The sequence below is a fragment of the Melitaea cinxia genome, chromosome 12, assembly GCF_905220565.1.
Source record: "Melitaea cinxia chromosome 12, ilMelCinx1.1, whole genome shotgun sequence".
Taxonomy (NCBI): domain Eukaryota; kingdom Metazoa; phylum Arthropoda; class Insecta; order Lepidoptera; family Nymphalidae; genus Melitaea; species Melitaea cinxia.
The window spans coordinates 6,473,389-6,486,019 of NC_059405.1; the positions used below are offsets into that span (position 1 = coordinate 6,473,389).

The 12,631-nt window shown below is 37.3% G+C and overlaps 1 protein-coding gene across 1 annotated transcript; it reads right to left on the reverse strand.

The window, feature by feature from the left end:
* Positions 1-4,959: 4,959 nt before the first annotated feature.
* On the reverse strand, positions 4,960-6,267 carry LOC123658690 (craniofacial development protein 2-like). The gene has a single exon (XM_045594043.1). The coding sequence runs from the start codon at positions 6,265-6,267 to the stop codon at positions 4,960-4,962; it is 1,308 nt and encodes a 435-aa protein (XP_045449999.1).
* Positions 6,268-12,631: the final 6,364 nt, after the last annotated feature.

Sequence of the window (12,631 nt, forward strand, 5' to 3'; positions counted from 1 at the left end):
GGAGCCGCTGGGGAAAAAGCTGAAACTAATGACTAAATAAATGGTATAAATATTCATCACTAATAACACCTACGTGTCACGTGCACTCGAAACAATTGGAATTTGGAGTAGCAGTACTACTCCTAGTATAATATTGTAAATTTTCAAAATAAATGTTAAAAAGATTCTATAGTGATATACATAGTATATATATACATGTACATAACTATTTCTGAAATAATTAAAATATTATACACAAACTTTCTCTACTTATAAATATATGCAGTATTTTTTTATGTATAGATAGATGACAAATAAAATTAAATATTTGAAACTACTTTACAAAAAAGGAGTTATATTTCAAAAATCAAAAGGATTTTCTGTATAAAAGATACTAAAAATGTAAATACAAAATAAGTAATATTTGAATACATACTCGTAGATATTTTTATATGGAAATAAAGATAGTTCACTTGCAAAATTGGTAAATGTCGTTTTGAAATACGAGTGAAGAAAATAAGGATCCAAACATGATCATCCATCAATTTATTAGTCGTGACATCGTCTAAATCAATCCTATCTTGATATTATTTGTAAGGTGTTGCGAAATAAATCTCACAAGCTTTACCATTCATCAAACTTCAATGCGGATTGATATTTATAGGCCTTAAGGCTGACCTTTCAGCTATTAATTTATTTCTGTGGAACTATAGTTACAATAAATTGTCAATGAACAATATCGTCTAACATGTACAGCTTAAATACAAACATTATTATTATTATAGTTGTATAGTTATTTGAGTCGACAAAATGTTAAAATGAAATAATAGAATATTATTTTGTATTGTAAAAAACGGAAACACCCACAATATACAAACACAACGCCCAGACCACAACAAACATCTATATGGTCGATACAAATGTCTGTCGTGAGCGGGGATCGAACCCGCGACCGCCAGCACAACAGCCATGCTATGACCACTGTGCCAACGCGTCGTCAATTGAAATTGTATTTCTTTAACTGAATAACATATAATATAATATATTATTTATGTTTTGGATATTCTTCAAATATTAGTATACCTAAAAATATATACAGAGATGAAAGCATTACAAGTACTTTAACACTCAATGAACTTAATGACAGTCAGTTTAGCTTCTTCGAGGTTTCCTTAATCAAATCGAATAATTATCATTAGTGCAGTTGTTCACCTTCCACCATTTCCACCTATTTATCATGTGTTCTGTGATCCTGTCACCTCTAAAAAGTAACTAAAGTTACTTTATCGTTTTTTTGAAAGATTATCTCAATCTCCATCTCCAACGACCATCTCCAACGACCGTAAATGAAAGTTTAATTTAAGTATTTTGAGAAATATAAAAAAAAAGTATTAAATAGATAATATAATTTAAGAAGCTTTTGTGTTTTGCGAATGGATATAGGATCATAAGCAGGGGAGACTGAATTTTGGAACTCTGGAATATAGTTGATCTAAAGACGGTTCGCTTAAACCGAATAAAATGATCATATCAAAAATTTCGACCTACCGGGTACATCGTTCCATAGCTTAATTGGCTAGAGCGCCGGCACGATCAGTCGGAGACGCGGGTTCGATCCCCCTGGAGCGGTCAATTTTTGATATGATATTCAAAAGACATTGAAACAAAATTAACATTATTTAAAGTAACTAAACAAATCTTAAAACAAACTGCATTCAGTAACACAATTAATCAAATGAAATTTCTTTAATTGAATTAGATAAGACGGTAGCACCCTCCAATCCTTAAACCAATTTCTCAATAGTATAAGAAAGGGGCGGAAACGACGAACATCGTTAGTGCAAAGATGCTCCTCATTGGATTAATTAGTTCTTCTTTCAAGGAACACTCCGTCACACTTTGCCAGCCGGTATATCACTACCGAGTTTGGGAGTACCCTTATCGCTTGAGACACCCAGATTCTTCATGTATATTTTAAGTTTACTGCGTTTGGAAGATTTCAAAAGTTTTCTGTGTTGTGAAATTATAAGATTAGAATTAATAAGAATTAATAAACGCTTCACACTCAACCAAGTAGGATTGTTTCCTGTGTTGGGGGTCCGGAAACACACACAATACACAAACACAATGCCCAGATCACGACTAACATCTATATGGTCGATACAAATGTTTGTCGTAAGCGGGAATCGAACCCGCAACCGCTAGCGCAATAGTCAGTGCTATTACCGCTGTGCCAACGCGTCGTCAATTTAAATAAACAATTACATTGTTCTTTGTTTTGACGTATTATACGTAGGTATTCGTAAATATATTTAAAAAAAATATATAAAAATGCTTCTTTCGTGGCTATGGACGTGTGGCAATTTCGAAAGAGTAATTAGACATGAATGCGAATTTTATTTTTTGTTTCAAAAACTCGAAGCTTTGTCGCAATGTGTTAAGCATTTTGCACGCAACGGAGTAATTCCTTTGTCGGCTTATTCGGCAACAAAGAATAAAGGACTGCAGATGTGTTGAATTTTAATAAATAATAATATAAATTTAAATAATTTAAAAAATCTAAAAAATGTGTTGAATAAAGGTTTGAAAACAATTATCATACAGAAAATTATGACTTATTTTGACTACTTTGGGTATTTTAAACTAGCTCTTAATTAAAGCACCAACAAGAATAAACAATTTCACAGTCATTTTTTTATAAGGTAATAGAAAAAACTAACATTCTGAATTAAAAATACATCTTAGTACTAGATAAAAATTATTAAATAATTTAATATTTTAATCTTTGAAAAGCAAAAACTAACTGACACGTGAACATCAGTCATTTGAGTGACATGGTTGCGTGCGACTGCAAAAACATACCGCGGGCTGTTATCTGCAGAAAAACCATGAAGGGCAACCGCCTCAACTGATTGCTGTCGAACAAATATCACCAATGATGTTAAGATTTTATTTTTATATAGGTACTAATAATCAGTTGTATTGTGATAATGCTTAGTATTCGACGTAGCTTTACGATAAACATTTAACATACAGTAATTTTAAAAACAGTAACAAAATAGTACATAGGAACTTGTATTCGGCACATTATAATTATATTTTGTAACTGTTTTATCATCATAGGCCTCTACGTCTATTCCAGACGATTTAAGCGGTGTCTGAAGAGCATTTCTTCTGATGGCTGTACAAGCCGATACGGGAGCGGCAGATTCTACCACACACCGAACAAGGAAAAGATGTGCTAGTGTCACTGATGTCGCTGTTCTGGTGTTTTTTGTTTCTCCTGTCCGATAAGAGTCCAAACCAGGCTTCATCGTGATGTTGTTGACCATCCTTCACGCTCTTACGCCATTGGTCTCTGTTCTCGGCTAACTTTTCCCAGCTGTTGTGATTTATGTTAAAAGCGACCATATCGCGCTTGGCGCAGTCTTTAAAACGGAGCAAAGGCCTCCCAACATCCCTCCTTGCGTTCGCAACTGCGCCAAGCATGATCTGCCGCGGAAGTCGAGAGGGGTCCATCCGGTGTACATGCCCCAACCAACGCAGCCGACGCTGTTTTAGCATGGCAGTTAGACTGGGCATCCGCGCAATTTGTAGAACCCTCTCGTTGGTCGCTCTGTCTTTCCAACTTATACCCAGGATGTTCCGTAGGCAGCGCATATAAAAAGTGTTAATCTGACGTTCTTGCTTCGCATAGGACGTCCACGTCTCCGCTCCGTACAAGAGCGTGCTCAAAACACAGGCCTGAAATACTATCATCTTGGTCCTGTTGGTAAGATGTTTGTTGTTCCACACTCTTGTACTGAGCCGCCCGAACGTAGTCGCCGCTTTTCCGATGCGAGTATTGATCTCTGCTTCTAGAGAGACATTGTTCGAGACAGTCGATCCCAGGTAGCAGAACCTATCAACCACTTGTAAAGCAGTGCTATCCAGCATTATTGCAGGTATTTCTGCACTGCCTTGCGCTAGAACCACAGTTTTTTGGGGGTTTATGGACATGGAAAACAAAGTGCTTGCTTTGGAAAATTTGTCCATGATTGTTTGAAGCTCGAGAACTGAGTTTGCCACAAAAGCTGCATCATCGGCAAATAACAAAGAGTCAACGAAAAGATCATGACGCTTTCGTTTAGCTTGAAGCAGTGAGATGTTGAATAGCTTTCCGTCTACTCTTGTATGAAGGTGGATGCCCTGTTGGCTGTCGCCGAAAGCAGTTCTTAGGATAATCGAAAAGAATATACCAAACAGGGTAGGAGCCAACACGCAGCCCTGACGGACACCCCTACGCATTTCGAACTGATCAGACGTTTGGCCATCAAAAACTACAGCGCCCTTCATATCTTCGTGAAAGGATTGAACAAGGCTCAAGAGTTTCGGTGGACACCCAATGCATTTCAGTGCAGTATAAAGACCCTCCCTGCTGACGGTATCGAAGGCCTTATTTAAGTCAACAAACGCCACGTACAATGGCGTTTTCTGCTCTCTGCACTTCTCCTGTAATTGGCGAAGGGAGAAAATCATATCGACTGTGGAACGCCGGGGGCGAAAACCACACTGTGCCTCAGGATATACGCGATGTGCAAGTTTTTGGAGCTTTCCTAATATTACACGTCCAAATAGCTTGCCGACTGAGCTCAAAAGGGAAATACCACGGTAGGAGTTGCAATCGCCGCGATCCCCTTTCCCTTTGTATAGTGTGATGATGTTGGCATCACGCATATCCCGAGGCACGCACCCCGCCTCCCAGCACTTACACAGCAGACTGTGCAGAATAGGTGACACGCACTTAAGTTTAAGTATTTCTGCTTGGGTTCCATCACTACCAGGACTCTTACCGCGCTTAAGCTGCTTTACAGCAATGTGGTATTCCCTTATAGTAGGTAGGTCGTCTAATTGACTCCAAGTATCCAGTTTAGGCATGCTCTGAATAGCCTCCGGTTCGATGCTGACTGGAGTTGCATAGAGAGTGGTGAAGTGTTCTACCTAACGTTCCATTTGACGATGACGATCTGTTATAACAGAGCCATCAGCTTCTTTAAGGGGAGCTGTCTTTTTGGAAACTGGGCCGATGGCCTGTTTTATACCAGAGTACACACCGCTGAAGTTTCCTGAGTCTGCACACGCTTGGATGTTGTGGCAAATATTGGTCCAATAGACATTCGCAAAGTGGCGTGTGCTGCGTTGAAGAGCTGCTTTAGAAATTGTAAGCTCTTCGCGCGTCTTTGGATTAGGATTCAGACGGTGAGCAAGAGCAGCGTCGCGTTTAGAGTCAAGCAAGGGTGAAAGTTGCTCTATATTTTCAGTGAACCAGTCTTGAGATTTAGCTCTCTGATAGCCGAAAGCTTTGGCAGCTGTTTCCGTGAGAAGAGCTCTGACATTACTCCATTCGTCTTCGACGGTCGCATTTACATCCCAAGTTTCAGTCTCCTTACGTACCAAATCCTCAAAATCACGAATCAAATCGTCATGCCTAGTTTTAGGAAGGTCTAATTTCTTCTTACCAGGTGGTTTGGACGAATGAATCTTTTTGTGGATCAGGGCTACACGTGTTACTACTAGGGAATGATCAGTGTCACATTCCGCGCTGTGGAATGTACGCGTGTGAATGGTTTCGCGGAGGTCTTTTCTTCTGGTGAGGACTAGGTCTAGCTGGTGCCAGTGACCAGAGCGAGGGTGCTTCCAGGACACCCTACGCATAGGCTTACCCTTGAAGAAAGTATTGGTCACACACAGCAATTGGCTCGAGCAGAACTCAAGTAAACGTTGTCCGTTCTCGTTGAGTTTTCCAATGCCGTGGGGGCCCACACAATCGGGCCAAGCAGAGCTGTCCTGGCCGACCCGGGCGTTAAAGTCACCCAAGATGTAAAGTCTGTCACTAGAACTTACGCCACGTACCGTCTCAGTGAGTTGGTCGTAAAATTGGTCTTTGGCTTCGTCAGGTGAAACTAGTGTTGGGGCATATGCGGAAATAAAAGTAACAAAGCCGCAGTTGCTTCGCATCCTCAACACCATAATGCGCTTCGAAATTCCTCGAGGAGTTTCGATTGCGGAAAGGAGATCATTGCGGATTGCGAAACCAACGCCATGCTCACGTGCGGCAGTAGAGTCCTTTCCCTTCCAGAAAAATGTATATGAGGCCTCGCGTATTGAGCCTTCGTCCGGTAATCTGGTCTCTTGCAGTGCGGAAACCGCTATGTTAAGTCTTTTGAGCTCGACATCGATTAAGGCAGTTTTGCGCAGGTCGTCAGCGCCATTTGAGCTTCCATTGGTGTCTGGGAAGCCTGTCCTCATCGTACGGACATTCCATGTCGATAAACGCATGAAAAGTGGGTTTTTGGTGTGTATTTTTAATTGCTGCTTAGATCCAGGTGTGGTTCCAGGTAACGACGTGAACTTTCTAGATTTACTAGTGCTTCCTACACCCTAAAGAAGCAAATCCACGACGAGGCGGATCGGTACCTAATTGGCCGGGGGCTGCCCGGTTTAAGCGGGCGGTAACCGATCAATGGGTCTTCGATGAACCCTCCCACTGACGAGAGTGACCCCTGGCGCCCGCACTTGACGCCTATTATATGCGGACTTATAACCGGTCACTGCCACTCCCCGTGTTGTTTTCCACGCAGCAGCACTGTCGTGGGCAGAGTGACCTCTCCGCAGACACTGCGTCGCCTGGGACACAGATTAAGGAAAACGCAGGGTTGCCCAAGACCCACGCCCACCCTCTCGACCTAGCTGACTTAATCCGCAGGAACGGCAAGCCGATACGTGCGGAGCCAGTTCGGTTGCAGGAATCAGCTGCGAGAACGCCTAACGGAGACTCCTTCCGGGTTTAATAACGGAATTTTCCATTTCCTGGATGGTGAATAACTACGCAAACTAGAAGGTCTAGTTTGAGTTCCCTTAGTCGCCTTTTACGACTCCCTGGGAAGAAATGGGGTGGTACGATTCTTTTGAGCCGGAAATAGATAGTTATACAACATAGATAATTATTACAACATTACTATTTTTATACAAATATTTACGTAAGTAGTATGATACTGGCTTTAATAGTGCGTAGTAGGAGAAGGATCAGAACTTAATCCGCCACGCTGCTCCACTACGGCTTACGTGCGCTCCGAGTTATAGTGGAAAGACCCATAAGGACAGATGACCAGACCGGAAATAAATAATTATATACACAAATATCAACTATGAGCGGGAATCAAACAGGCGATCAAAGCAAGTGCCTAGGCTCTTACACTTTACACGCATTGTCAGACCAGAACGGTCGTCATATGAGGTTTCTTTTCAATAATTTCTATAGATCTCTACTGTACAGTGTATATGTCCTCCACTGCTAGATATAGGCCCCTTTTTTTACGAAGAATTATGTCTGTAGCCTAATCCTTCGTTGCTCAACTAAAATTCAGTAGATTGAATCGACCGAAAATCAATGGAAAAAACATAGTCAAGTATAATAATTGCGTTTGCTTGCAAACGAAAAAAACAACTTCAATTACATCGACCAATAATATAATGGAGGTAGACGAAAAAATAATAAAATTAAATACGCATTATTAGGTATTACTCAAAAAATGATCGTCAGCTTTCGATAAAAAAAAGGCTAATACTCAGTAAAAAGCATAAGACAATGTAGGTCGACAAAGAAATAGTCAAGTAAATATGCATTATTAGATATAACTTAAAAAAGTGCTCCTTAGATCTTGATTAAATTTAAATGAAACCACACGACAAGCACTACCTTTCGATTAAAAACAAAATGTTATGATCACATATAAAAAATATAGTCAAATTGATAAATTCCTTATTTTTAAATCGGTTAAAAAAGGATATAATAATAAGAATATTATTTTTATTTCATTGTAATATGACACTCGCGGTAACATTATGCAATGTTTTAAAAGGACTTGTATCATTATTTGTATAATAGTTTATTCATTACGGCAACATATTGAAATAATAGTCAGAAACTCGAAACATGCCGCTACAATAGGATCGTAAAAACACACTAAACGTCTTTTTGTCACCTTGTCACCATATGGCTAGCGAGACGACGGGATAACATAAAATGACAGTTGGGGACCGGTCCTAGGATTATGGCACTAATTATACTTATAGAAAATATTATCTTTATTTTAAGACCTCTTTACATCTCTACGAGAGTGATTTATTATGAAATTTGTTTATAAAATTTAATAAATCAACAACATATTATTTATGTCGTAAACATACGAAGAAACGACACACTCAATTTGTTGTTATTTATTTACATACAATAGGTATATAAATATAATAGTATATATAATGCTTGTAGAAATTTCATAAGATATAGATTTGATTGGGGATTCGTATGTGGCGAATAATGTGGATAAAGCAATCGAATACATTTAATATACTTTATTAAAGGTATGCTTGTTACAGCTACAAATGCTGCCTAATTTACAGTAGCTGCAATTTTCTATGTAAATAATATCAACAGCTTGTGTTGGCGATTCCTTGTGTTAAATGATTTTACTTACATAATAAATAAAAGATAAATAAAGCAAAGAAAATAACTTTTTTGAACTCAATGCCACCGGAGCTTATCATTTGCCATCCAAAAATTATGTTCGTTGATTAATTCCAATTTTGTAGTCGACTAGGGATTGCAATCTGGTGTCGCTTTTAATCCGACTGGATCCGGTCAAATTTTCTTCAAACCACGATAACCTTAGTTTTCTTTTTCATTCCAACATTTAGTACATCGTCAATGAAGCGTAAAAATCAGTACACGCTATATGATATTATTTTTTTTTTAATACTAATTTAAGACAAATTTAAAATGTGTTTTAAACATTGATAATTTCAGGTTCAAAACAAATTATTTTTGAAATTAAATTCAAAAATATTAAAAAAAAAACTTCTATTAGAGCTACAAATCTGTGCCGCAGAACCGATGGTCGTTGGAGCAGACGGGTCCTGGAGTGGGAACCGCGTCTTGGCAAACGCAGTATGGGACGTCCTTCGGCCCGTTGGACCGACGATCTACGTAAGATTGTTGGTGTAGGCTGGATGAAGATTGCGGAAAACCGGGATGTTTGGCGCGAACTTGGGGAGGCCTATGTCCAGAAGTGGATTGCAATAGGCTGAGGTGGCTGACTGACTGAATGAGAGCTACAAATGTAGCCGTGTGAGGAATTTTTAAACTTCTACGTTTGTCGAACTAAGCCGAGTTCCTTTATTCGAAAAACGATTCGTTTTACTCACGAACAGTTCTATTTTGAACGTTAATACGTTGTGAGAAGGACTACAAAACTGGATTTGTAATTTTAACTCTTCCACTAATGTTCAATTTTTGTAGTGATTGTAGATCTTCTTATTTACATTTTCTTTCAAAAGTTTCATTGTTACAGATATAAAAAAAATTTTAAGGATTTTACGGATACTTTAGTTTCAATTAGAGATACTTGATTTTAAAGTAAATATTGAAGTATTTACTACTTACTCAATTAATAATTAACACTTATTGTATTAGTTTCTGTTACAACTTCTGAGTAAGTACTCTAAAATATATAGGAACCGCACGGCATGCGTTATCTGACCGGGAAAATATATAATTGTGTTTGCTAGCAAACGAAAAAAAATCCATCTTATATATAGTTATACATCGACAAGTAATACAACGTAAGTAGAGAAAAAAATAATATACTGTTGACGCTGCGTTGGCTACAGCTATGAATTGTACCTGTTGCGTCGGCGGTTGCTGGTTCGATTCCGTGGTGTGGGTGTTTGTGCAATCCTTGTGGATCTCCCCACCGTGCCTCGGAGAGCATGTTAAGCCGTCGGTCCCGGTTGTTATCATGTACACCTGATAGCGATCGTTACTCATAGTAGGGAATATATCCGCCAACCCGCATTGGAGCAGCGTGGTGGATTAAGCTCTGATCTTTCTCATACATGGGGAAAGAGGTCTATGCCCAGTAGTGGGATATTACGGGCTGAAGCGATAATATACGGTTCACCAGATTCGGTGTATTATTGATATCCCTTTAGTATAAAAAGTAACAAAGAAACTTAATTATTTTTGTTATTGCTTTTTTATTCATTGTAATTAATGCTAGTGAAAATTTCGAGTTTTTTATTCTATCTTGAGTATTCATATTTTGCTGTAAATCAATTTAAACATTTCCTAACAAACTTTTATGTTAAAAAAGTTCGCGATGTTTTCACTGAAGGAGAGGACCACAATATCAAAAAGAAATGAAACCCAAAAATATTTTAAGATTAAACCTAAAGAGTTGCTGAAGTATGCGCCTCGAGCGATTCCTTCTTTTCAATTTTATAAGATCCTTGGATCCGCTAATCGGAATATTGTGTCCGAACTTTTAGAATATTACCAAAATATTTCAAGCTACTCTTTCAATTAAGGCAAAAATTTTAATATCCTATTAAGATTGAGGATTAATTTCTTCGTCAAGAACCCAATATTTTATTAAGCGTTATTACTCATTTATTTTACGTAAGTTACTTTTTATCTTTTTTTTTTAAGTTAAGGAGCCTTAAGCCTAAGTTTGTCTGATTTAATTATTGGTTTTTATTTAGAATATACGATACTAAAATTAATGAAAAGATACGTCGAGTATTTAGAATTTCATTATAATCTTAACTATTAATTGTCCAAGTATTTTTGTAGTATTTTGTTTATTGTTAGTATAGAAAATTTGTTATTGTAGCAAGCTTAAGGTAAATTTACATATTTCATAAGTAGCCATAAGAAAACAATATTTCACTGGAATAAATATTTCTTTTTAAATTCTAGTCTGAACCTCAGTTTCTTAACAAAATAATAAATACCTATTAATTATGGTTGACAAAATCAAACACGTATTGGAGACGTTACAACTCTAAGATCTGCGTAAACACAGCTAAGTGTTCCTCATTACTTTGACACAAGACGACAATCCGAACGCTAGCATATACTCGTAATGTTTATTCGGTAGGAATGTTTAATCTATTTACTCCCGTTGCGTAAACCTTTAAGGCACGAAGCTAATTATGTCTGTAATAAATATTCACTAGCGATAAACTTGGGGAATAATTTACGATCGTGTAAACGTTTAATTTTGCCACGGATTCCGAATTCTGTCGGCATAGATCTTTCTGATGTTGGTGCTATCAGTCGCCGTGGAATGCAAGGGTCCATGTGGTAACGGTTGAAGTTGGAAATTTTGATAATAGCTAGCTAAAGTTACCGTTAATAAGTGATAGCTATTATACAGGAATCGTTGGGGTAGCGCTGACAGCGGATGCACAGCTATTCCTTATTCGGCTGCTGATGCTTTAGCTACTACACTGTTGGAATAAAGAATTAAGATTGTCAAACTTTCAACTTCAAAATTATGAGTTATTTTTGTAAATTTAATTCGTGTTCTTAATTTTGTGTGATAGATGACGTCATAGACGATGAGTATGAAAATTGCAAGATATATTGAGTTGTATTCGTAGCTAACATACACAAATAAGCCGTTGATAATTTAAAGTTTCGGTAGCAATGGTCGGTTTACACACATTTCGTCACTATATCATACAAAATTGTCAATCTTATCCCTCATAACTAAATAAAATAAATTAACAGCCTCGTTTACACATAAGTTTTAATTGCTCGTCAAATTATTTTGCAACTCTTGACGCTAAAGTGCCTAAACATGTATTGTTGGCAAGTATGAGATGTACTAAGACGCCTAACAAGCGCGTAAAGTTTTATTATAATATACGTCAGCGGAATGTAGTGAATTACAGCACGGTAATAATATATGAAAATCAAGACCGTCACGTTCTTGCCGCCCCCGTAGTGATACTGTGGCTTACATAGAGTGGAAAGTTTGATCAAAGTTGGATAATCAGTTGTACGTATAATTAAGTAAGTCATGTTTAAGTAACCGCGATGTTGTGGTTTAGTAGTAAGACTATGGAACTTGGAAGGAAATTATAAGTTACGCATAGAACAGACTAATCTTTCTTAGAGTTTTTAATTAAATTTGGTTTTGCTGTGCATCATTTAGAAGGAAGAATTATTGGTATCAAGTTGATTGAGAATGACATTAGTTGTTTTGTTAAAAGTATACGATGTAACATAATGATAAAATTTATACAGTGAAGTTATAAAAAGTAAAGAGCCTAAATTTGCTTGAAATAAAAAATAATATGTACGTAATATTACTAATACTTAATATTATATACACCAAAAAGTATTTTGTATCAACATATATAATACAAGCGATACGATTCATAGTATTCGACTATGTACATGATGTAGTAATTATATTTAAATTAAACAAATAAGGGAACGTTTATACTCAAGTTTCGGTGTTGCCATTAATGAGTACTATCAAAACTCGCTCAACGCAACTTTAACCAGAATAAATTTATATTCAAATACAAACGCAATACCGAACTCTAAACTTATTCAACTTCTCCGCAGGATACGTGAGAACTTGAATACACGTCTTTGATATTAAATACAAGTTAAATAAAGACGATTCGAGCAAGTATTGTTGCCTCACGTGGATCTTATTTCGGAAACAAGGATAATTTTAACAAGTTACAAGAGAAATTTCTAGGGAAATTAATTTAATAAATTAGTTCCGAAACAACAGTATAAAAGTTTTGCTTTTAC

Coding starts and splice junctions, on each gene's coding strand:
- LOC123658690 (XM_045594043.1), bottom strand. CDS start 6,267: ATGAGGACAGGCTTCCCAGACACCAATGGAAGCTCAAATGGCGCTGAC.